Consider the following 26,134-nt stretch of genomic DNA (forward strand, 5'->3'; position numbering starts at 1 on the left):
TGACCTTCTCCTAGCTCATGCTCTCTCTCACTGTCTCTCTCTCAAATAAATAAATAAAATCTTTAAGAAAAAAAAAAATTAAAATGTTAAAAAAAAACATTTAAAATGTTGACAGTTGTGTCCTTGATGATGGTAAAATTACAGGTGTTTTAAATTGTGCTTATCTGTATTTTCTAAAGGCTATAATTATTTTGTATTATTTGTGTAATACAAATCTTTGAAAGCAAAAGCTTTTCAAAGAAACACTTAATTGAATGTATTTAATGGTTGGCCCTAAGCAGAGGTAATGGTCATAAACTCCAGCAGACACCTAAAAGAACTATACAGTCCAAATTAGCAGAATGTCTGCTCTAAGCATGCTGTCTACAGACAAGTCCTCTTGCTGCCTGATCACTGTACCTATGCCCCTTTTATAAAACCATTCAATCTAGGACCTGCCACTGAGGTAGATATAAAAATAAATACGGTCACCTCTAAAATGGGAACAACTCCTCCCCCACAGTGTTGTAAGGATTAAATGAATTAGTACAGATAAAGCACTTGGAACAGTGTCTGGCACATAAACACTATATAAGTGTTAGCTATTATTGTATTTATGGCATTGCTATCTTGGAGCACCCAAAAGGGTAAGAAAGGGTAGAAACGAAGGAAATGATTCTGAAAAAATACAGTGTGAACTTAAAATGGAGGTAAGCAATGAATGCAGAGTCCAGCAGCCTGTATAGTAGGGTTCAAGTCTGTGTGGTCAGTTCGTGACCAGCACCGCAAGAGTGTCACGTGCTTCGCTTTGGGGGCCTGGAGTTCAAGACGCAGAGTCCAGTCCTTAGGTCATTCAGTTACAAAATTGGGACCTGGAGGCCCCGGGGAAGAAAGGGGCCTACAATACCGCATGGTTATAGGTCAGACCAAGGCTGGGCTCGGGCCGGCCCCCAGTGGCCGGGACGGCCCTCTCCAGGCTCATGTCCCCTCCGTGTGTGGACCTCCGGGAAGGGGCAGTGCAGCGGTGGCCACCGCGGGTAGGAGGTGCCTGGACGGCCGTGCGGGGTGCGAACTACACTTCCCAGCATGCAACGGGGCAAGAGAGGTCTCGCCGTCTCTACCCGCGTCTCGCAGGTTCTGCTGGGAGTTTTCATTGACCTCTGAGCCCCCTCTCATTCGGATCTGCTCAGGCCTTCTCTAGGCCCCGCCCCTTAGGGAGAGCGGGTGACCTCGCCGAGCCACGCGAGCCTCTTCCTTCTTCCCCTCTCATTGCCCCAGCGTAGCTGCCATTCGGGTGCGAGGAGGAGAAGTTGCTTGCTGATTGGTGGATTCCGTTTGGCGCCAACTAGGAAAGGGGGGCGGGGCAGCGAAGGTCCCTAGTGATCAGCTATTACCGCGAAGGGCCACCTCAGCAGCGACAGCCCGGAAGGGAGGTGAAGGTCCACTTGGTGCTCCGCGACCCCGGCTTCGGGCAAAAAAAGAGAGAAAAGCGAAGACAGTGTGAGCCCAGGCCGTTGCCTTGCGGCCCTGGCCGCTCTCTCTTCTCGACCGGACGCGTTTGTTTGGATTTAATCTTCAGGTTGCCGGCGCCCGCCCGCCCGCTGGCCTCGCGGGGTGCGGGGGAATCACCCGTGCATGTCGCTGGCGCCTGCCGGGTCTGGACACCCGCCCGTCCGCGCCGCTTGCCCGCGGCAGCCGCGTCCCTGAACCGCGGGGTCGTGTTTGTGTTTGACCCGCGGGCGCCCGCGGCGGGGCGCGCGGCCGAGGCCGGTGCCGGCGGGGCGGGGCCGGGCGGGCGGACGGAGGCGGAGGCAGAGGCGGAGGAAGAGAGAGCGGGAGCCCTGGGAGGCCGGGCGCCGCCATGGAACTGGGCCCGGAGCCCCCGCACCGCCGCCGCCTGCTCTTCGCCTGCAGCACCCCTCCCGCACCGCAGCCCGTCGTGAAAGCGCTGTTCGGTGCGCCAGCCTCTGGGGGCCTGTCGCCTGTCACCAACCTGACGGTCACCATGGACCAGCTGCAGGGGCTGGGCAGGTGAGGAGGGTCTGGCGAGCGGTGCCGCAGGCCGATGGACTCCCAGCTGGCACTCGAGGTGGGGGGGGGGGTCCGGCTGGGAAACGGGCCGGGAGCGGGACGAGACCTGTCCGCCGCCCGGCTGAGCTGGGGCCCGCCATGTGCACCCTCCCCCCAGGCGGAACGTGGGGCGGGAGAGGCCGTTCGGACCCTCCAGGGCTGCCCTCAGCCCCGAGCCGGGCCCGGTAGGGGGTGGGGTCGGCCCGGGTTCCCCACCTTGGCCACCCCTTTCAGACTGCTTTGTACTTTTCTTCTGTCCCAATCCCAGGAAGCTCTTTGTAATCTACCCCCACGAGGGCAAAGCGGACCCTTCCAGGCGCTCACTTCCATCCTTTGCTGAACCATCTCGAAGGATCTTAGCTTCCTGTGAGCTTTGTTCCTTCTCTACAGAGAGACATGGCATTTTCTTTCCTGGCGTATGTGCAAAATCATCACAGTTCCTCACCCCGTGCACATTCGTGATGTCCACCCCGCTTTCCTATGGCCAGGCCTTTTTATTCAGCTTTCCATCCAAAAATGCTCCCTGGGCTTTTCCTTATGGCAAAATACGCATCCCACGGTGTTTGTGGTGGAGCTGCTCTCCCTTCAGTTTTGGACGTCCCATTGTCTCTGTAAGCACAGGTCTTGTACGTTTTCCAGCCTCTGAAAAGCAGGAACTTGGCTGATTCACCTTTCATCCTAGCAGGTACCTAGAACACATGCTCTCACTTGAGGAAATACTCCAGCATGGTGGTCCTCTTGTCTACAGTGTGGCCCAGGCCATGCCTACCCACTCCCTTCTCATCTTTTATATTCAAGTGCTAACTGGGTGTTTTGGGTGGCAAAATGGGGCTGTGGTGTGGCCTTAGAAGGAGGTGGTTGAGAGCAGCCTGGATACTTGCTAACCTCGTGGCCTGTCTCCTGTGTATAACCTTGTCATTATGTTTTAGAAATTTATAGAAAATTCTTTCTCTTGCTTTCAGCGAATATGAACAGCCACTGGAGGTGAGAAACAGCAGTCTGCAGAGAATGGGCTCCTCCGAGTCAACCGATTCAGGTATTCCTTTAGTCTTCAACATTTATTATATATTTGCTACATGGGGATCAAGACTTGGAATTTCTTGTAATGGGCACTTCACCCAGGAACTGAGCGTGGTGCCTAGTTGTGACAGTAAACAAGAGTCATGGGATTCCGTGACAAACACCGGTAAAACAGGACAAAGAAGGCCGTGTGGTAGTTTATGGAGGAAACAAGTGTCCCCAGGGTATGCATGGAGAGATGGTGTGTGCTTGATCTTGAGGTTGAGTATCTGGGTAAAATGAACCATAACACCAAGACCAGAAAAGCATATCAATTGAAACGCAGAGTCAAATGATTGTTTCAGTGAGCCTGCTATGGAGGAAACGGGCCAGTGCATTTTATTCTAATTCATAAATTCATGGTTGTATTTACACAGATGCTTTAGGTTAGGGAACTGCAAGAGCAAAGATCTTAAAATGTAGGCTTCTTAAGAACGAGGGATAGGACGCTTACTTGTGGCAACGTGGCAAGTGAGAATACCAGAGCTAGCACTTGGCTTCTGCAGTTTGTGGCTATCGTGAGGACAGGTGTAGGCTAGAGCAGACACTGGTGGGTCTGGGCCATCCTGAGAGGAGTGTCTCCTACACCTTGCTCCCTTTGATGAGATGAGCACCTTACTTGGTGTTATTTTGTTAAAGGCAGTGAAGACTCGGCTTGTGATAGGCCTGATAAATGTATTTTTCCAAGCCCCCAGATTACACATATGATCTGACAAGATAAAATATTTGAAGTCAAAACTCCTCCAGAAAGCTGGTACCTATTCTTTCCATGGTCAGAACTCAACAGAAAGTTACCTGGATAATCTCTGTCTGAATAACCAACCAATCCTTAAAAGATTATGTTCAGTTCTCATATCCTATTCGTTTGATGGTGTTTGCAAGAAGGGCAAGGTGATTGGTAGTTATACTATGGAAATGTTAAGACTTGTGCAGAGATGAAGTTTTTGACAGTCAAATAGTGATGCCCCTATAATTCTGGCAGAAGTCCAAGCCATGAGTCTTGACTTGTGGCTTAAAGAAACAGTACTAGTAGTATTTTTGCTTTATTTAATGACAAAATGGTGTTTTGTGTATTATTTCCTGAGGTTTTATTATTTCCCACAGGCTTCTGTCTGGATTCTCCTGGGCCCTTGGACAGTAAAGAAAAGTATGTAGGGGCGCCTGGGTGGCTCAGTGGTTTAGGTCGCTGCCTTCAGCTCAGGTCATGATCTCGGGGTCTTGGGATCGAGTCCCGCATTGGACTCTGCTCAGCGGCGAGCCTGCTTCCCTCTCTCTCTCCCTGCTTCTCTGTCTACTTGTGATCTCTCTCTGTCAAATAAATAAATAAAATCTTAAAATAAAATAAAATATAAAAAAGAAAAGTATGTATTCACTGGTTTTAAAAGTTTGTACTTAGGAAAGACTCCTCTTAATAATGTTTTATTGAAATTCTTTGTGCTCTGGATGGGAGCCCTGGATTTAGCTGCCCCTAGTAAGACTTGTGGATCCTGCAAATAAGTCTGATGCCTTTAGAGAATGAGTTGTTTGTGTCAGCAAATTTTAGGACTTCCCATCCTTTATTTCACTGTAATTTGTGGTGTTCTCTTCAAGTCTTGCCCAAACCTTTACTTCACCCTCTGGCATCAGAGACTTAAGAGAAATGTGAATTTTAAGAGAAGACCTGGGCTTGCTCTTTTTACCTAGAAGCCCAGTAATGTTGGGGGTGCTTGTGAGAACAGGACAGCCTCAGAAGTCTGTTCTTCCATTTTTGCTTAAAATGGGGATGTTTGACTGCCCCCTCCCCAGATTATAGACTAGACACTGCATCTGCTAATATGGATACCTCTCTCTTGTTTTATTCTCATTGTCTTCTGATTTCTTTGCAGCCTTGAAAACCCCATGAGAAGAATAAGTTTCCTGCCTGTAAGTTCCCTTGTTTATTTCAAGCTAATTCGTATTATCTGTCTCCTTAGCTATCAGCATGACCTTGATGGTAGAACTTAATTTAGACAGCAAAACCTGCTTTTCCTTAGTCTTGTCAGCACTCCAAACACCTAAACAACCTCACCTTTCAGTTCTTTTTTTTTTTTTTCTTAAGATTTTATTTATTTATTTGATAGAGATCACAAGTAGTCAGAGAAGCAGGCAGAGAGAGGGGAGGAAGCAGGCTCCCCGCTGAGCAGAGAGCCTGATGTGGGGCTTGATCCCAGGACCCTGAGACCATGACCTGAGCTGAAGGCAGAGGCTTTAACTGACTGAGCCACCCAGGTGCCTCTCACCTTTCAGTTCTAACTACCAAGTTAGATACAGGAAATATTCTTTTTTTTTTTTTTTTTTTGCAGATGTTTTGGGGTTGATTTGGCACCCTAAATCTCTGCTGAGAGGGCTGTAGACCAACCTTGTGTGGTTAGGTGGGAAGCTGTGTAGCGGGATCTTCTATCTCATGTTGTGGCAAGGTGGAACCCTGGCCACATTTCTGGTTTTAAAAGTTTGTACTTAGGAAAGACTCCTCTTAATAATATTTTATTGAAATTCTTTGTGCTCTGGATGGGAGCCCTGGATTTAGCTGCCCCTACAGTGTGTGAGAAGCTACCCCACCCCCTCCACTGCCATTTTTGTTTTTCTTTTGCACCTGAATTTCATTGCATTGTCATGTACCCTAATGTCTTTTTTTTTTTTTTTTTTTTTCTTCATTTTGACAGCAGAAGCTCTTGGGATGTAGCCCAGCTCTGAAGAGGAGCCATTCTGATTCTCTTGACCATGATGTCTTTCATCTGATGGACCAGGACGAGAACAAGGAAAATGTGAGTGTCATCAGTGTACTAACCTAGGATAGAGGTAAAGCCACAAGTGTCAGTGGCTTACACAGTAGTGGCTAGGCTCCTTTCTGGGAGACTAGACCTTTACCACCAAAGCCATGCATGGTCTTTGTAGTCAGAGAAACCTGTGTTTGAATCCTGCTTATTAGCTGTGTGGCCCTGACCCATTACTTTTCTCTCTCTCTTTTTTTTTTTTTTTTTAAAGATTTTATTTATTTATTTGACAGAGAGAGGGGACACAAGCAGGGGGAGTGGGAGAGGGAGAAGCAGGCTTCCTGCTGAGCATGGAGCCCGATGTCGGGCATGGGGCTCGATCCCAGGACCTCGGGATCATGACCTGAGCCGAAGACAGATGCTTAACCAACTGAGCCACCCAAGCACCCTCCCCCACCTTTTAAAAAAGATGTTATCTATTTATTTGACAGCACAAGCAGGGGGAGCAGGAGGGAGAGGGAGCAGCAGGCTCCCTGCTGAGCAAGGAGCCTAACACAGGGCTTGATCCCAGGACCCTGGGATCATGACCCAAGCCAAAGGCAGATGCTTAACTGACTGAGCCATCCAGGCACCCCTCTTAATTCTTTTTAGGCCTCTTCATTTCTTTGTAAGATAGGAGTAGCAAAACTTGTAGGACATTATGGAATTAAGTAAGATAATATATATAAAGTATTTAAAATGGTTCCCAGCTGGGAGGATTTGCTGAAATGGTAGCTCTTAGGAGTAATTACACCATGAATACTTTTATCCAGAAGGGTCTGCCCAGGCCCTGCCTCTTTGTGCTCACCTGGGATGAGTTGTAAGCTTAGGAAAAGGCTTCTTGGCAGTATTTGAAAGAACAGGGCCAACAAGTCTCTGGGAATTACAGAGAAACTAAACTGGTAGCTTAGAGGGTAAGCTTGTGGTGGACCATCGAAAAGGCTAAGAACACCCCGGCCTGGCTTTTCTCAGACCTGCCAGGTGCCTTGCACAGAGTAAGCACCCAAAACAGTTCAGTGACTCGGATGAACTTTTCCAGCCTTCATCCTCACTATATCCCCATGTCGATTTCCTCCTCTTCCATTCCCTGCTGAAATGCCACAGTTAGTGATCCTTATCATCTCCCAGACTTCATGTAAAACCTTCTGCCTCCATAAATTCTCCCAGTAATTCCCTTAGCCACTTGGGAGTGGTTTGGAGGGAGAATACAGAAGTGAGTTCCTGCCTCAAGTGCTTGGAGCATTGTCTTGGCCTGTGTATGTGTATATATAGAGAGGGAGAGATATATATATTGCCTTCTACTGGACGCAAGAAAGCTGTTCTGATGCCTGATTTTCCCCTGAACTTCTCTTTTCCCAGGGTTGCCTGCTTGGAACTTTGTTCTGGAGGGAAACAGCATAGATGGTAGTTAAGGAGCTCTTGTGAGCTTAGGCACATCACTTAATCTGAAAGGCCTAGCTTTCCTCATCTGTAAAATGGGGGTGATCGGTGATGGTTCTCTGAGTTAATGCACAGAAAGTTCTGAGTGCTGTGTTGGCATATAAATACTCTGTGATACTATCTGTTACTGCTCTGAGTGCTCACCACAAGTGAAGTGGCTCTTTTAGGTGGGGGTTTATAAATGCTTTCAGACTTGAAGTAAATGGAATCATACAGAATGTATTCTGTCACTTCTGGCTTTCACTCAACATACGCCATTCATTCGTGTCGTTGAGTAAAACAGTAGTTTACTTAATTTTTCCATTGCTTTGAGTATGGAGTACAAAAACTGTTCAGTGGAAAATAATTAACTCCTCTTGGTAGGAAGAAGGTGGGAAATAGAAAATCCTCAAACAAATCTAGAAGGAGAAGTTTTGGCTCCCATTCACAGGCAATTATATTGAAACATTTGTTTTAGCTTAGAAGTTGTTGATTTGATTTAGCTTATTAACTCAGTGTTTTGTATACATGGCTGGTATTTATGTTTTTGTCAGGAAATAGTCTTTGTGGTGAGATAAAAATGCTGCCTTAGAAGTTAGCTGTTGACAGAGTCTGTGAAATTCTTGGTGACACAGATCCAGTGTTGAAGTTAAGCTCAGAAACAGGTAAACCCTTAGTTTGGAGACAGTTACAAAGGCGAGCAGTGCCTGCTCCCCTGATTGTCTCACCCGAGCAACAGCCAAGGCCCTGGTTTTCATGGACAGTGGAAGATGTCTTGACTCTACTGTCTTGCAGGAAGCCTTTGAGTTTAAGAAGCCAATAAGACCGGCATCTCGTGGCTGCCTGCATTCTCATGGACTTGAGGAGAGTAAAGATCTCTTCACACAGAGGCAGAACTCTGCCCCAGCTCGGATGGTATGTGCCCTGGCCTTCACAGGGGAGTTCCTCATGGGAACAGAATTAAAGCATCCTCTTTAACCTGGAGTCGGAAACACTGTAGTAGGTCTTGTTGTCTTTACCTTGACTTTGTCATTTGAAATTAGACTCACATTTTTTGGTGTTTTTGCTGTGTCTGGAGAGCAGACAGGCAGAAGCAGAGAGATGGTATGTTTGGAATATTGAACTTGAGCAAGAAATAATTGACCTTGTCAGTTCTGGGAAAATGGGGCATCCTGGGTCATTCTTCTAAATGTGTGTACAGTGGGATTATAGGTCTTTTTTTTTTTTTTTAAGATTTTTTTTTTTTTTTTTTTTTTTTTTGTCAGAGAGAGAGAGGGGGAGAGAGAGTGAGCACAGGCAGACAGAATGGCAGGCAGAGGCAGAGGGAGAAGCAGGCTCCCTGACGAGCAAGGAGCCCGATGTGGGACTCGATCCCAGGACGCTGGGATCATGACCTGAGCCGAAGGCAGCTGCTTAACCAACTGAGCCACCCAGGCGTCCCGGGATTATAGGTCTTAAAACTTGCTCTTTCATAGTGCTTCCTGGGTGCTAAGAGATACTTCCAGAGTGGTTTTGTTCAGAGACAGCACTTGGCTTCTTCCAAAGGTGGTTTAGTACGAACTATTAGGGATTCTGGTAAACCCACTCCCTATGGGCTACTTGACAGTATTGGGGGCCACCTACACCAGGGTTATTTCTTTGCAAGACAGAGGTATCACTACTTCCAAAGTTGCCTGCTGGGATCTGACAGCTGAAGCTAGCGAGGCCCAACGAAATGACCACATTTGGTTTCCAGGTTTTCCTGGGAACTTGGCATGTGAAAATATAGCTTTCCAGTCTGGCTTGTGCTGTCAGGTCCAGGTTCAGGTCCAGGTCCAGTATCGTTACTCTGTCCAGCATACGCACAAAGCTCTTCTATATATGTTCCGGTCTTTAAATCTTCATAAGCCTGTGAAGTAGCTGGAGTTAACCCCTTTTATGGATTGGGAAAAGTCTGGTCAGGGAGGTTGGGTGATTTGCCAAAGGACACATAAATAGAAGACCAGGATTTAACAAAATCTACTGATTCCCAACTACACAGTAATTCTTTTAAGTACTGGGTATCCAAAACTAAATCTCTTTAGTGTGCCCTTGAAGACCACTACATCGGGGTTTATTGTGGTCACCTGGTCATCCCTAATTATAGGTGACATGTCCATCATTTGCTGTGTCATGTGTGCACTAGGGATCCCAGAACTTAGGTCACAAATACTGGTATTGTAAATTTTTTTTTTTTTTTAAAGATTTTATTTATTTATTTGTCATAGAGAGAGAAGCGAGAGTGAGCACAGGCAGACAGAGTGGCAGGCAGAGGCAGAGGGAGAAGCAGGCTCGCTGCCAAGCAAGGAGCCCGATGTGGGACTCGATCCCAGGACGCTGGGATCATGACCTGAGCCGAAGGCAGCTGCTTAACCAACTGAGCCACCCAGGCGTCCCTGTAAATTTTTTTTTTAAGTTTTACTTATTTATTTGTCAGAGAGATAGAGCACACAAGCAGGGAGAGCAGCAGGCAAAGGGAGAAGCAGGCTCCCGGCTAAGCAAGGAGCCCAATGTGGGACTTGATCCCAGGACCCTGGGATCATGACCTGAGCCAAAGACAGACGCTTAACCAGCTGAGCCACCGAGGCGCCCCACAAATAGTGGTATTCTAGTGTGAGCCTTCAAGGGTGTTGCCCCACAATAAAATTACCTGCCCCTTGGTTCTGCTGGCTGAAAACTTGCCAGTATGCCCCGAGCATGCTCGGGAGCACTTGTGGAGGATCAGAGGCACCTAGAACTTCTGTGAAGCAAGTAGGTGCCTGAAGCAGAGGAGGCCAGCCCCAAAGGGATTTGTGTCTTAAGGATTGTCTGTAGGACTTAGGTTGAGACTGCTTCCTTACTGTGGGAAAAAAATCCCTCTCTGAACATTTTTCCTGGCTTTGGGAAGTACCCGGAAAAGATACAATTCACTATCAGCAATGTTTGTATTAGTAATGTTTATATCTAGACTCTTTTTAAGATTTTACTTATTTATTTGAGAGAGAGAGAGCATGAGCAGAGCAGAGGGGCAGTGGGAGAGGGAGAAGCAGACTCCCCGTCGAACAGGGAGCCACATGGGGCTTGATCCCAGGACCCCGGGATCGTGACCCAAGCTGAAAGGAGACCCTTAACCGACTGAGCCAACCAGGCACCCCAGTAATGTTTATTTCTAGATGGTAGACTTATGAGCCATCTGTCTAAATTTCCTGTATTAAATATATAGTAGTTTTATTTATTTATTTATTTTTTTAAAGATTTTTTATTTATTTATTTGACAGAGAGAGATCACAAGTAGGCAGAGAGGCAGGCAGAGAGAGAGGAAGGGAAGCAGGCTTCCCGCTGAGCAGCGAGCCCGACGCGGGACTCGATCCCAGGACTCCGGGACCATGACCTGAGCCGAAGGCAGCGGCTTAACCCACTGAGCCACCCAGGCGCCCCATATAGTAGTTTTATGATGGGGATTACCCCCCAGAGAACAACATAGGGTCACCTAGTAAAATACCCCATTTTTACTCCAGGAATGGTTCTCTCTCCTAGGAGAGAATGTAGTGGGGAGAGAAGCTTGGGCTTTGGAGTCAAATGGGTGAGCCATGTGATCTTGGTAACCTCTCTTAAGCATTGATTTCCTGATTGGTTAAATAAGTAGAGAAGGAGTAATTCCCCTCAATGTGTTGTGAGGTTTAAATGGAACTGAACACTTAAGATGATATCATAGTGCCCAGTACACAGTAATTCCTCAGTTAAAAACAGTACTTATCGTTCAAATTCCAAGTCTAACGGACTAGGATAGACTTTGTAGAATCAGGCCACCCTTTCCTCTCCCCGCAACCCTGTCAGAGCTAGAGTCACATAGGCGTTCTCTAGGCAATTCTGTGGGCGGAGATTGTATCTATCACCTTCCTCCTTGCGGCTGGTTATACTGCTGTATCAGCTGTATCACAGCCCACTTCCCGGATTACAGTCCTCTGATAAAGCAAACTTTGCCCTTCGCTAGAGGCTCTCCTCAACTCCACTGTAAGGTGAATTGCTTCTGAGAAGAGGTTTTTTTGAAGGCTTCCAGGCCTGATGCTGCTCAGGACTGTAGATATCAAATCCTTTGTCATCTTGGGCTGCATTTTCTTTTGATGAGTAGCTGCTACAATTTTACTTCTAATAAATACAGTATGTTTTCCTCATAAAATCTAGTGACCCATCCAAGGGAATCCAGTGTGATCAGTCATTTACAAGATGTGAATTCTGTCTTCCAGCTTTCCTCCAACGAAAGAGATGGCAATGAGCCCGGGAATTTCGTCCCTCTTTTTATGCCCCAGTCCCCTGTGACAGCCACCTTGTCTGATGAGGATGATGGCTTCATGGACCTTCTTGACGGAGAGAATCTGAAGGTGTGTGTGTGTGTGTGTGTGTGTGTGCGTGTGTGTGCGCGCGCGCGCATGTGTTCATACCCATTCCACTGAGTACACTGGGGAAGTCATGAGAAAGAACTGTGGTTCCCTAGGGCTTTGGGTGGCTGATATTTTTGTTCTTTATGGAGACTCTGCTCCTAGTCTAGTTAAATCTGAGGTGGAAGTGGGACAGTTCAAAAGAAGACACCGGGAGGATCCTTCTTACCCTGAAGGAGTTGACAGTCTATTTTGTACAAGAGACTGGGAACAAGAAGGTGTAGGATGAGCCGGTGTAAAGCTGGAGAGCTAGAAACTACCTCCTCACATATCCTTGGGGTTGGGGGTGCTTTTAGCTACATGTTCCAGTGCCCGAATTGTGAAATGTGATGCTCTTCTGACCTTAACCTACTGGGCAGTGAGAAAGAGGAGTGAACGTTGAGGCTTCCTATCCAGGCCTATCTGATGCTTCTCAGGCAGAGTCACAGCTAACGCCTTCAAACTGTTAGGCTCTTCTGGATCTTTATAGTAGTTTTTCTCTTTTAGAATGATGAAGAGACCCCATCGTGCATGTCGAGCCTCTGGACAGCTCCCCTTGTCATGAGAAGAACGACAAACCTTGTAAGTTGTTCCTGTGTGTCTGGAGAGAGACTTAAGTAATTAGGCCTCTGGGACAGAGTGGACTAGACTAAATGGAGAACTAATCCTTCTGCCCACATCACCCCAGGGATCAGAAATAGTTTCATTTGATTCTGTCTTTAGGACTGTGGGCCTTTCCCTTGACTGGTCACTGGTGTTCTCTGGTGTAAAGCACCCTGTTTCTTTGTTTTCTTTTGTTTCTTTGTTTCCTTATTGGTGTGTGAGGAAGTCTGGCTGGGATACATACACACTAGTTCTTATTTTATACATTTTATTTTTATTTATTTATTTGACAGAGAGAGAGAGAGAGCGCACAAGCCGGGGGAACAGAGAGGGAGTGAGAAGCAGACTCCCTGCTGAGCAGGGAGCCTGATGTGGGACTCAATCCCAGGACCCTGGGATCATGACCTGATCTGAAGGCAGACGCTTAACCATCTGAGCCACCCAGGCGCCCCTAGTTCTTATTTTATAATTTTTAGTTTATCCCAGCCTTTCTTAGTCAAGTTAATGTCCTCTTGTGTGTGTGTGTGTGTATGTGTGTGTGTGTGTTAATGTCTTTTCTGTTCAACTCTGACCTCTCTTACTTTCTAGTTTAAGATCTCAGGAAAATGTCTGCTAAATTGAACCCCTTGTAAGTGACCATGATGGATGGCACCTTTGTGTTCTCAGCTGTGGGTGCTGGGCCGGGTAGTCTAGGGATTGGCCCTGAATGAGGCTGAGTTCACAGGCCCAGGTCTTGGTTGGCCTCAAAACCCAGGATGTCCTCCAGGAGCTGAGGAGCACACCTACGTGGGGAGCTGGCTCTCCTCTTTCTTAGGTTTGCTTGATTGTTTTGTCCATGCTTTTCCACATTTGCACAAATACTGCCAAACATTTGGAACAAACGTTTTCTGCTCAAAGATTCTGTTTTACTGCAGGTATTTTCCACGTGGAGTTTCAGATTATTTCGGAGCATAATGGTGCTGAGAGTGTTACTCGCAGATAACTGAAGTTTTATATCATTTTTTTTTTTTTTTTTAAAGATTTATTTATTTATTTATTTATTTATTTGACAGAGAGATCACAAGCAGGCAGAGAGGCAGGCAGAGAGAGAGAGGAGGAAGCAGGCTCCCTGCTGAACAGAGAGCCCGATGCGGGGCTCGATCCCAGGACTCTGAGATCATGACCCGAGCCAAAGGCAGCGGCTCAACCCACTGAGCCACCCAGGCGCCCCTTATATCATTTTTATGTTTTTCCATTTCTCCTGTATAGACTCACTCACAGCTCATATTTAGGACAGATATTTGTGTTTCTTTTGCCTAGGTCAAGTTAGACTTGCCTCGGACCCAGCCAGGCATTTGCTTACAACTGTTACGGATAGAGGCATATCCTTGGATGGCTTCTTCATTGGTGTGGGGTCCAAAAGCAGCCCGTGAAGCTCTGTCCCACCTCTGCAGAGCAGAGCCCCCTCTGGCCCTCTGCTTTACCTGCTCAGAGAGGTGCTCTGAGTTTGAGAAGGGGCAGGCGACTTGCTGTGGCGGCCACCATCATTGGCTTCAGCCAGGAGTTTGAGGCATCAGTGGGTGAACTCAGTCTGTGCTTTCACACTGAGACTTCCCTTCTAGCCAGTGTCCTTAATAGGCCCTTGTTATAGCTTGTATAGCTTGTGTGTCATCATCTTGTGCCACATAGGGTTTGCCCCGCTGTCATCCTCAGCTACACCTTTGTTTGACTCGGCCCCCATTTTAAAACTTCACCCTTTCAGCAGTACGATGACAGCAAGGAATGAGTTATTTTTCCACGTCTCTGTCACACAGTAGCTGTGGAGCTCTGGAGCCCCCGATGGGGAAGCAGACAGCAGCTTACCCTGTATTGGCCACACGTAGCCCATCGAATGGGTGGGCCTTGTGGACTCTTCACGGGCAAGAACGTCCATGCCCGTAGAAAGAGCCATAAGTTGTGAGCCACCACCTGAGTGCTGTGAGCAAGTCAGGGGCCGATCCCACAGGGAGGGCATGTTTGCTCAGGGTCTCAGGCTGTGTGGGAACTTGCTGGGGGGCAGGATGTGTTAATTCATGAAAGAGAGTTCATCTGGGGAAAAGCACATGGCCCTGTGAAGGGAGAGAATGGGGACATGTGGTGGGCAGGGGTGAGATGGTGACGGGTGTCACCCGTCTGCCAGCCTAAGGGAGGTGGACAGTTTTCCCCAGGGATGCTAGAATTTGAGTGTGACCCTTAACTGGAAGGGAGGAGGGGTCAGTTACAAACAGGGTACTTAGGCGCTGGTTGTGACTATTTGGCAAAGTGCTCCAGACTTTTTCTGATTTACAGGGAGAGGAGGGAATAGTTGAAGGAATCCTAAATTAGGAACAAGTGGTATTTAGGGGTAAATAGTGGTAAAGGTGAAGTCTTGACAATGGCACCAAAGTTGTCAGTGGGAGAGACACTCTTAAAAATAAAAATCCTCAGTTTTGTTGGGTGTCTTTTTGTTTAAGTACCTGGTGCGTAGGAGCTTGCTGTCTCCCATCTTCTCCGTAGCATTTGGGATGGTAGCGCTGTGCCCTCAATTATGCCACCTTAGGTGAGTACAACCAAAGGTCAAGTGGAACAACAGGACCTAGGGATCTGGGTTTAGACCCACAAATGGAGACCTTGAGAGATCATTTCATCTGTCTGCATGTTTCCCAGCTTGTAAAACAAGGAGTATTGATTAGGGGAAGGATCACATTTGTTGCCTGCTCTTAAATAACATCCAGGTAGTTGGAAAAAAACTTTTCAAGTATGAAGGCTTTAGTCTAAAGACTATTTGCCCCCCCCCCTTTTTTTTTCAATCTTTTTCATGTATTTTTTGAGCTTTCTTGTGTATTTATGTTCCATATCATCTAGCACAACACTTGCCAAACAACAGTAATTCACAGACTTTCTATCAGTATATCGCCCATAGACTTCTGTTTCCATCAGGGATACTTTTTTTTTTTTTTAAGATTTTATTTATTTATTTGACAGAGGGAGATCACAAGTAGGCAGAGAGAGAAAGGGAGAAGCAGGCTCCCTGCCGAGCAGGGAGCCCGACGCGGGGCTTGATCCCAGGACCCTGAGATCACGACCCAAGCCGAAGGCAGAGGCTTAACCCACTGAGCCACCCAGGCTCCCGCAACAGGGATACTTTCAAACAAAGCTAGAAGCGAGGCTATACCTGCACAGGGACACATTCTCAACTATTTTGCAAACGCCTGGTGAAAATTAGATACTGTCACAGCACAAAGTAAGAGCCCCATGCACTTAGCTATAATATCAATTGATATCCTTACATTTTTAAACTAGCATGGCCCTTGAACTATCAATATGGGACAAATGAACTATACCCTTAAGATCACTTAAAAATTATAAGCATTGCTAATGGGCTACCCCAGTACAAATGCTCTAAATTTACTAGGTCCCTTTGAAAGACATAAATTGTGTACAGAGTGAGGAAGCTTGGGAAAGGTCTATCAGTTTTTTGTTGGTGGTGGTTTTTTTGTTTTGTTTTGTTTTAAAGATTTATTTATTTATTTATTTATTTGACAGATCACAAGTAGGCAGAGAGGCAGGCAGAGAGAGAGGAGGAAGTAGGCTCCCCCACTGAGCAGAGAGCCCAATGTGGGGCTTGATCCCAGGGTCCTGAGCCAAAGGCAGAGGCTTTAACCCACTGAGCCACCCAGGCACCCCTTGTTGTTTTAATTAGATTTTTAACCAATAGAGTTCTGGGGCCCTTCACAGCAAGGACTTGCCTTTTAAGGACACTTACTGCAGACTCTCAGTTGCTGGGCTGTGTTGGAAATGTGGTTTGGGCCCTGGGGGTTGTTCACAGTTCCCCCTGAGACTGTTGAAGGCAGTGATCCTTTTCCCCAAAAATGCTTTCAGCTCTTCTAGGTTAAAAAACAAACAAATAGGGCACCTGGGTGGCTCAGTGGGTTAAGCCGCTGCCTTCGGCTCAGGTCGTGATCTCAGGGTCCTGGGATCGAGTCCCACATCGGGTTCTCTGCTCGGCGGAGATCCTGCTTCCCTCTCTCTCTCTCTGCCTGCCTCTCCATCTACTTGTGATCTCTCTCTGTCAAATAAATAAATAAAATCTTTAAAAAAAAATAAAAATAAATAAAAAAAAACAAACAAATAAAAAAGAACTCTGGTCTCGCTTTTCAGAAAACATTCCATTAATATGGAATAGATTTTTTAGGAATAGTCTCTGGGAAAGTTGGTTTGAGAGTGGCACACTCTGCTAGGGATTAACTGGAACATTTCAAGGACGCATCACAATTATAGTATCAACTTGAAAAGGAGTGGTTTACTGGGGTATGAAAGTAGATTCTGCTTGGAAGGGAAAGCCAAGCCAGGGCACACTGAGTCATGAACAGACGCATGAGTTTAGACTGCCCCTCCCACTGGTCAGAGTGGCTGCCCCAGGACTCTGGAAAATTAGTCTTAGAAAGACCAGGTCAAGAGGACTTTTTTTTTTTTTAATTTAATTAATTTATTTATTTGACAGGCAGAGATCACAAGTAGTCAGAGAGGCAGACAGAGAGAGAGAGGGAAGCAGGCTCCCCACTGAGCAGAGAGCCCGATGCGGGACTCGATCCCAGGACCCTGAGATCATGACCTGAGCCGAAGGCAGAGGCTCAAGCCACTGAGCCACCCAGGTGCCCCTCAAGAGGACTTTTGAACACAATTTCGAAGGCACTTGCTCCTCTGTGCACCCCTGTTCCTTACAAACGTACACCCTTAGCATTATCTTAACACTTCATTGGCCCTGTTTTCTAGCATGATCTAGCAACTTCATACCTTTTCTGGATTTAGGTGGGGTATTAAAACCAGTTGAGAGCAAGGTGCAGGTTAACAAACAGTGGGGAGGAGGCAAACCAAAAATGTGTTCCCAGCTGGAAGGTAACAGTGATTTGACCTTAGGGGCTCTGTAGACCGCTTTGGAGAGCTGATTGTCGTCTTATCTCCGTATCCTGTCAGCTAGGCATCAGGTACTCAGTGGCTACTATGTGCCCCAGGGCCTCCAACAGTCACTGGGACTAGAGAAAGGGACAGTGTCTGTTTCTCCCAGCAAGCCCTTGACCCATCTTCTTTACCATCCCAAATGAACAGGGGTTTTTGTTTGGTTTGGGTTTTAAGATTTATTTATTTTAGGGAGAGCTCCAGCAACCGGGGAGGGAGAGGCAGAGAGGGAGAGAATCCTGAAGCAGATTCCGTGCTTAGGAGTCTCCGTGCTCAGGGTCCATGCACTCAGGGTCCATGCGGAACCTGACTCTAATCGATTCCAGGACCCTGAGACCATGACCTGAGCTGAAACCCAGAGTTGGCTGCCTAACCAACAGAGCCACCCAGCTGCCCCTCAAGTGAGCAGGGGTTTTTTTGTTTTTTTTTTTTGTGGTTGTTGTTGTTTTAAAGATTTTATTTATTTATTTGAGAGAGAGACAGTGAGAGAGAGCATGAGCGAGGAGAAGGTCAGAGGGAGAAGCAGACTCCCCATGGAGCTGGAAGCCCGATGTGGGACTCGATCCCGGGACCCCGGGATCATGACCTGAGCCGAAGTCAGTCGTCCAACCAACTGAGCCACCCAGGCGTCCCAAAGTGAGCAGGTTTTAATGGAAGATGGGTCTCTTCTGTTTCCTCCGTAGGGGAATCGATGCAAGCTGTTTGACTCTTCGTCCACGTGTAGCTCCGTCACCCGGTCAGTGTTAAAAAGACCAGACCGATCTCAAGAGGAGCACCTGCCCGCAAATACAAAGCGGAGAAAGAGCATGACTGGAGCCAGTCCCGAGGAGGCAGCCAGTCCAGAGAAGCCCCAGGAGGTTGGTCTGGCAGGTGCCTCTTCAAGGAGCATGATACTGTATTTTTCAATTCTGAAATTTCCATTTGGTTCTTTTTCTTTGCCAAGACTTACCGTTTTCCATGTGTTTCAAGCATGTTCCCAGTTGGCTATTGTGGCTTTAAAATCCTCACCAGATAATTCCAGCGTCCAAGTTGCGGTTGATTGTCTTTTCTTATTCAAGTTGAGATCTTCCTGGTTCTTGCTATGGCAGTGATCTTTCATCATCATCTTTCATCATATGAAAGTGATCTTTCTATTGTATCCTGTGTATTTGGGGTATTATAAGACTCAGGTCTACATAAATGTTCTGTTTTAGGCCTGTGATAACTGTGGGGATGATAGGAGTGATGCGTTTACTTCGATCATGCGGCCCGCCACTGGGCAGTCATTGATGAGTATTGCCTAGGTTTCATTTAACAAAGGTTTCAGAAACTGATCCTGCAGTTCCATCACTCGTCCTTTATTGGCAGAATGTTCCCACAAAGAGAAACTTCTGCGCATCAAACTCTTTGGTCACCCTTGGGAAAGACAGAATGAATGCTGGATCTCTTTGAAGTGAACATCCCCCATAAACACCCAATCATGACCCAAGAAGGAGCCCCGGCAGCCACCCAGAGCCCCTCCTGTGCTTCCCCTCAGTAACACGGATCTGAGCTCTGCCGATGTGGCCAAATTTTGCCCGTGTTTGAACCTTGTATCCTTAGGGTCCTACTGTATGTATTCATTTATGTCTGGATTCTCTTGTTCAGCATTATTTTTGTGAGAATCATTTGTTGTATATCATATCCATGGTTGGGTCCTCCCCTACCCCCGCCTTTTTTTTTTTTATTGCTGTGTAGTATTGACAGATTATATATCTTCCCACTCTGGCTTGCCGTTTCTCTTAATACTGTTCTTTTGATGAACAGAATTTCTTGATTTTTAAATGTATTTCAGTTCATCAGTCTTATCTCTGTTCAGTGCTTTTTGTTTCCTGCTTAAGAAATCCTTACCTCCCCATGACTAGCCCTTTTGACATGGGCTGACTAGTCTGGTAACTTCCTTGCTACTATTAGAAGGCATTCCAGGTTTATCTGGTACATTTCTTGTCCCAATCTGGAGTCAGTTGCTTCTTCAAAAAGCCCTGCTTTCTTTTCTTTTCTTTTTTTTTTTTAAGATTTTATTTTTAAGTAATCTCTACACTCTACATGGGGCTTGAACTTACAACCCTGAGATCAAGAGTCGCACCTCCACTGATTGACCAGCCAGGCACCCTCAAACCCTGGTTTCTTTTAGTGGGAAATAGTATTTAGAGACCGCAGTATCCTTTAGGAATGCTCATTGTACCTCTAGAGCTTCTCAGTTGGAGAGAACTAAAAAATATTTATTTAGACTTAGCCTTAATTTTAATTCCCCTTTTTAAAAAAGGTAGGGAGGGGCGCCTGGGTGGCTCAGTTAAGTGGCTGCCTTCCACCCAGATCATGATCCCAGGATTCTGGGATCAAGCCCCACATCGGGCTCTGCTCGGTGGGGAACCTGCTTCTCCCTCTCCCTCTGCCTGCTGTTTCTCCAACTTGTGCACACACGCTCTCTCTCTCTCAAATAAATCTTCTAAAAATTTTTAAAAAGGGAAGAAAAAAACTTAGTTTCAGAACATTTGAGTTAGACACTGAAATAATAGGCCTAGTCAGTGACCCACATTGTCTTTTTCATTCCAGATTCAATCAAATAAGGAAAATATTTTATTTGCTAAATACAGACATTTACATGTCATCTCCTGGTGACATGTTCTAGGTGAATGTTTTCAAAAGTCCTATTCGGAACCCTGGCCTCATTTTCCACCTTTGATTTATTACAGATTCTACATCAGTCTTTATCCTTGGCATCTTCCCCAAAGGGCACCATTGAGAACATTTTGGATAATGACCCAAGGGACCTTATAGGAGACTTCTCCAAGGTAATTCTAAACAGACGCAAGGAGCTCTGGCTATGTGATTTGGACTTTGGGGTGTTTCCTAGAACCTCCCTCAGCCTTTCTCCCTCCCTGGGGTGGCTCTTGCAATGCCCCCAAGGGGACACAGTTTGAAGTTTTTAAAGGTAAGGAAACAGTCTCATGATCTGATGTATCTTGCTCTCTCTGGCCCTGTCAACCTTACTGGTACTGATCAGACAAAGTAGGAAGCCACCAACCAGCCACCTCGACTCCAACCCAAAGGCCAGGCTCTTTGGGAACTGTTTCTGATTATAAAAATAGTAATGCAGTAAAGTACAAAGAAGCAAGAATAAACCCGTAGCCTCACAATATGACTGTGTATCAGAAGGTTATCTTAGAAAATCCTAAGTTGACAAATTTCTCTATTGTCCAGAGAAGCATAGTCTTTGAGGGAGAAGGCCCTCAGGGAAGTGTGGAGGAAGATCTGAAGCCTGATACATCTGGATTTGCTGAGTGGAGGACTTGGTGGCCTTTGGGTTGTGGTGAAATATGAGGGTGGGACAGAGAAGGTAGCGGCTGGTTCAGGCACAAGGACGTGAAGGCTACCAAATCAATTTCTTATTCATTAGTTTAGCTAGCATTTGTTGAAGCATTTACTGTTACGTATTAAGCAAAGATTCCAGTATGAGACCCAGTCCCTTCCCTCAAACCACTTCTCATGTGGTAAGACTTGCTGTGCCATGGACCATGGAAGATGGAAGTGAAGGTCAGTGCAGTGTAAGCAGACTGGGAGAAATGAAGACAGGTTGTCCCAGCTAGAAGATTGGGGAAGGTACGGGTCTGAGCCATATTTCACATTTCAGCCAGGTAGGTTTTGAAGGAATAGAGACCTGTAAGGGGATTAAAAATAGGAGACAATTCTGTCTGAAGCGAAGAGCAAGCAGATACTGGGTGTGTCCTTGTTGATGGAACCTTCCATTCAAATTGAAGCTGTTGGTTATATTTGTCATAATGACTTTACAAATGGCCGTGGGGACGGGTGAGCTCTTGATTCAGCAAATTGCCCTAATGAGTACTTGCAGATGTGCCTGTCTTTCCCCTCAAGGCCAGGCCAGGTCTCATTTTTCCCATCTCCAATGCCCAGCACCATGTTCCTGCCAATCTGGCTACTGAGGTGAAGGTTCCTGACAAGGAGGGGGAAGGAAATTACCTGAGTTTTCTGTATATTTTCTGGCTTACTAGCTAGCTAACCTCAGATAGGGTGCCCAGCTTTACACATGAGAATGAGGATAATAGCCTTTTAGGTATGAGCAAACATGCGATGTCAGGATGTTCACAAAGTGCCTAGATGAGTAACCTGCCTGTACTATTAAGGTTTGTGTATAAAGCTGCCCCTTGCCAGGCAGGCTAGCAGTGTAAATGTTGCATTTATAGGCCTTTTGAGATTTACTAAGTATCTTTTTTTTCTCCCCCCAAGGGTTATCTCTTTCATACAGTTGCTGGGAAGCATCAGGATTTAAAATACATCTCTCCAGAAATTGTAAGTCGTCTTTTTGGATCCTGCCACCCATGGGGTATTTGCATCTAGCTATTCCTGGCAGCCCAAGTTGATTCTCCTGGGCTTTCTGTCCACAGATGGCATCTGTTTTAAACGGCAAGTTTGCCAACCTCATTAAACAATTTGTCATCATTGACTGCCGGTACCCATATGAATATGAGGGAGGCCACATCAAGGTATGTTCCTGAGAGTTGCTAGTGAGCTCTGCTGTTGTGGGAGGCATAGAAGGAGCCCTGACACGATCTGTGATTTTATTTATTTATTTTTAATTTTTTTTTTTTAAGATTTTATTTATTTGAGAGACAACAAGAGTGAGAGAGAGCAATAGACTCTCCGATGAGCAGGGATCCAGGTGCCCGCCTCAGTCCCAGGACCTTGGGATCATGACCTGAGCTGAAGGCAGACACTTAAGACTGAGCCACCCAGGCACCCCACGGATGCAATTTTTTAAAAGGTGGCAGGATGATAAGGGTGTGTGGGTGGCTTAGTTGGTTAAGCGTCCTCCAACTCTTGATCCCAGCTCAGGTCTTGATCCTAGGGTTGTGAGTACAAGCCTTAAATAGGGCTCCACACTGGGCATGGATCCTACTTTAAAAATAAATAAAAAGTAAAATAAAGGGGGAGGGGTGTGACACCTGTCTGCTTTTTAGCTCGCATGCTGGTTATGAGAATTTTTGAAAGAGGCCTCGATTCCTGGGGCAGTGAAGAACATTGCCTGGCCTGCACTGCTCACCGCACTGCCGCAGGTGCTCGCTGTCCTAGGCCTCACACCGGCACCATCCAGGGCGTTTCTAGGTGGTACCCACTGATTGCTAAGCCGGGCCTGAGCATGCCAAGGCTCCTGACCAGAAGCCAGTCTCTAGGGACGTATCTCCGTCTATGCCAGGCTTAGATACCTCTAAGTCTGTAATGGAATTAAGCCGCAGGGTGGAGGGCGGGTGTTGTGACACCGTTTCCCAGGAAGAAAGTGACTGGTTGTGCCAGCTTAATCTTTTAACCAATAAAATAGTGTTGAAATATATAGTAAAGGGATACATTCAGTACGTGGGTGTTTGCCACTGTCTCAGTGGCTTTCGAAAGTCCCAAATTCATAAATAACAGTCATGTCCACCGTAGTCGTAACAGAATATGATGAGGTACCAATTAAAGATGACTCTCCCAGAATCCTTATTGGCAAGTGTGATGCATACAGGTGCCAAGAGTCTCTGGTTCCTCCACAGGGTGCGGTGAACTTGCACATGGAGGAGGAGGTAGAGGACTTCTTACTCAAGAAGCCCATTGTACCTACTGATGGCAAGCGCGTCATTGTCGTGTTCCACTGCGAGTTCTCTTCTGAGCGAGGTCCTCGCATGTGAGTATTGCGTGCAGCTGGGCTCTGGGGCGCGGGCCTGCAGTAACTGGGGGGATGTGGCCGGGGATGGCTCGCGCTCGGGGCAGACATCAGCACACTGAGTACCCTATCACACCTCCTGAGTCATTTCCATACCCTCGCCTGCATGCATGCAAATGTTGGCTTTGTGAAAGTTCAAATTCATGTGTAGCAGATGTTTTCCCAAATTCTTATCTATTAAACCGTCATTTGATTTGATGAACAGCTTCCTTGAGTGTGGCTTTTTATAGGTTTGACCTAGCAGTTTCTGTTGCCAAGGGCTTTGGGCCTTCTCCAGCCTGGCCCTGTCTTGGATGCTAGTGTGGTCTGTGCTGGGAGAACAGGGGGACAGCTGGAGAGGGGGGTGGGGGCTGGGGCAGGGCGGGGTACAGCTTTGACCAGGGTGGGCCAAGGTAAACTTTTCATAGGCCCATAGGCCTAGATTCTTGGCGCAGCCTTTTCATTTTGAACCAGTTCAAAAGTCAGGCCACATGGGGACACCTGGGGGGCGCAGTCCGTTAAAAGTCCCAACTCTTCATTTTGGCTCAAGTCATGGTCCCCAGCTTTGGGCTCTGTGCTCAGCAGGGAGTCTGCTTGAGATTACCTCCCTCCCTCTGCCACCACTCCGCCCCCAACACCACACACACACTCAAATCTCTTTTAAAAGAATTGTTTTTAATTTATTTATTTGAGAGAGAGAGCATGTGCAGGAGTGGGGAGGAGGCAGAGGGAGAAGCAAATTCCCCGCTGAGCAGGGAGCCCCACACAGAGCTTGATCCCAGAACCCTGAGATCATGACCTGAGTCGAAGGGAGATGCTTAACTAAGCTGCCCAGATGCCCCTATGTAAAAAAAGGGCGGGGGGGCTTTGCCTGAATGTGCTTCACCTGACGTCCACAGCGCCGCTGTTTTGCCTCACTGGCCCACAGGCACCCGCAGCAGCAACTTGCTCCCCACTTCCCTCCCAAGGACAGGGACTTGCCCTGAACTTGGCACAAAACTGTTCACAGGAAGAGGCAGGGTTTCAGCGAGGACTCCTGTTCTTTCACGAGTGGGATTACTCGTTCACTCTACAGGTCCCGTTGCCTCTCGCCTGCTAGAAGGTGTTCTGGGCACTGTAGGGAACAGCAAAACGTAGGAGAGCAAAAAATCTTGGCCTTCACGGAGCTTGCATTTCTGGGTGGGCAGAAAAGACAAACAATAAAAAATAAGTCAGCTACTCAGTGTGTTAGAAGGTGCTTCGGAGACAAATAAGATGAGAGGTAGGTGCCCCCAGCACGTTGGAGGAGCAGCAAGGCGGCAAGAGTGGCTGGAGTGGGGAGAGGGAGAGTGGCGGGGGTGGGGTGCCACGTTGTGGGCCCCTGGGAGGACTTCGGCTTTGGTATCAGGCATCGGGAGCTCAGGAGCCAAGGCCGGGTGAGGGCTGTTAGTAAGATCTTCAGAATTCAGTCCAAGCAGAGGGTGGAAGGAGGCGCCCTGAGGCAGGAGCCAGCTCAGCCTCTTTAAAAGCCACAGGAAGAAGGCAGCCGGCTTATACAGGAAGTAAGGGAGGGACCCCGGTCGTGGATGTGCCAGGAGCGGAGACTGCAGTGGGGAGCTGGCTCAGAAGCTGTCACTCCATGTGGGCAGCTCCATGTCACTCCGGTGGGGGCAGGGAGGACGCTGGGCAGGGGCCGGATGGTAGGGCTGTTTAACTCGGAGGAAGGACCACTGGGGAGAGACCGTGTCCCTCCCACCACCTGGGAACTCTTCCTAAAGATCATGTGTGGACAGGAACGCACAGCTCAACACTGTTTCCACGAATGACCGGGAGATTAGGAAGCTGTGTGAGGAGTGTTCGCACCGCCCTGCCGTGCTTGCTGCGATGTGTCATGTTCTCTGCGTCACAAGGGCTCACCTCGCTTTGGCCTGCCTTCTTTGTAGGTGCCGATACGTGAGAGAGAGAGATCGGCTTGGTAACGAGTATCCCAAACTCCACTACCCTGAGCTGTATGTCCTGAAGGGCGGGTACAAGGAGTTCTTCCTGAAATGCCAGGTAAGGGGGAGTCTCTAGAGGGCGTAGTGCCCCCTCATCCAGCTTGGACGGTCCGATCTGTCTGGTGGGCATGGCTGTGTCTCATCTGGGGATCTGCCCTGCACGGAGAAGGGCCCTGGAACGTGCTGTCCAGTGGGCGCTGCTTCCAGCCTTGCACGTCGGGGGAGCCATGAGGCGGGGGCCCCTCATCTCATCCTCTCCCATCTGCAGTCTCACTGTGAGCCCCCCAGCTACCGCCCCATGCACCACGAGGACTTCAAAGAAGACCTGAAGAAGTTCCGCACCAAGAGCCGGACCTGGGCAGGGGAGAAGAGCAAAAGGGAGATGTACAGCCGTCTGAAGAAGCTGTGAGGGTGGCCACGCCGGACTACAGCAGCCTGAGCTTCCCTCCGTGCCTCCCCTCCTTCCCTCTTCGCTGCAGAGAAACATGAGCGAAGGGGCCAGCCGTGTGCGCAACGTGCAGAGAGAGGACCGGGGCTGGTTCGCCTTACCCCTGCCTCTGCGCTCCCGGGCTGGGAGCCTCTTCTGTCCCTGTAAGACGTTCTCCTTCTGCCTCGGGACTGGCTGCCAAGGCTGTCACTGGCCACAGCATCATTCCGAGCACCGAGTCAGGAAGTTCTGACTTCTCATGCCCCGACCACCCCTGGCCGTTGGACAGACCACCTGGGGCCTTATGGTCCACTGTCCTCTCCGGAGGGGAGGCGTCAGAGAGTGAGAGAGAAGTCACGGAAGCAGAAATGCTGCTGGCCAGATACCAAAGACAGCCTGGGAAGGGAACGGTCTCAGTGGGATAACCCGTATCTTTAATTTATTCAACTTCATCAATCACTTTAATTTTTTTTTTTTTTTAAATTCCTGGAGACTTTTATTTAACTGCTTCTTTAAGTCATAATACTGCCATTCTGGGTAGGGTTTTATCATCCCAGGGACTACCTCTGCTTTTTTTTTAAAAAAAAAAAAAAAAAGGATGGGAGAGAAGAAGCAAACTTGTGTTGAGGGACAGACCTAGGAGCTCTGTCACCCCCAGGAGGCACTGTGGTACTGGGGCTGCTGCTATTTAAAGCCAAGGACTGAGGTACCAGTAGGAGTGGGCACTGGACTCAGACTTGACT

General features: G+C 47.6%; 1 protein-coding gene across 4 annotated transcripts; it reads left to right on the forward strand.

Moving 5' to 3' along the window:
• The first annotated feature begins 1,359 nt into the window (after positions 1-1,359).
• CDC25A (cell division cycle 25A) lies at positions 1,360-25,966 on the forward strand. Of its 4 annotated transcripts, none has more exons than XM_047694985.1 (15): positions 1,360-2,010; positions 3,012-3,085; positions 4,213-4,255; positions 4,974-5,010; positions 5,790-5,891; positions 8,094-8,213; positions 11,543-11,677; positions 12,221-12,295; positions 17,956-18,129; positions 19,987-20,085; positions 21,539-21,601; positions 21,697-21,795; positions 22,840-22,970; positions 24,911-25,022; positions 25,233-25,966. In XM_047694985.1, the coding sequence occupies exons 1-15, from the start codon at positions 1,841-1,843 to the stop codon at positions 25,371-25,373; spliced, it is 1,575 nt and encodes a 524-aa protein (XP_047550941.1). In that variant the 5' UTR covers positions 1,360-1,840; the 3' UTR covers positions 25,374-25,966. The 4 variants fall into 4 exon arrangements, with proteins under 4 accessions (XP_047550941.1, XP_047550949.1, XP_047550955.1 ...); XM_047694993.1 differs by having other exon boundaries at positions 5,793-5,891; XM_047694999.1 differs by lacking the exon at positions 8,094-8,213.
• Positions 25,967-26,134: the final 168 nt, after the last annotated feature.

Source organism: Lutra lutra, chromosome 1 (assembly GCF_902655055.1).
Source record: "Lutra lutra chromosome 1, mLutLut1.2, whole genome shotgun sequence".
NCBI lineage: Eukaryota > Metazoa > Chordata > Mammalia > Carnivora > Mustelidae > Lutra > Lutra lutra.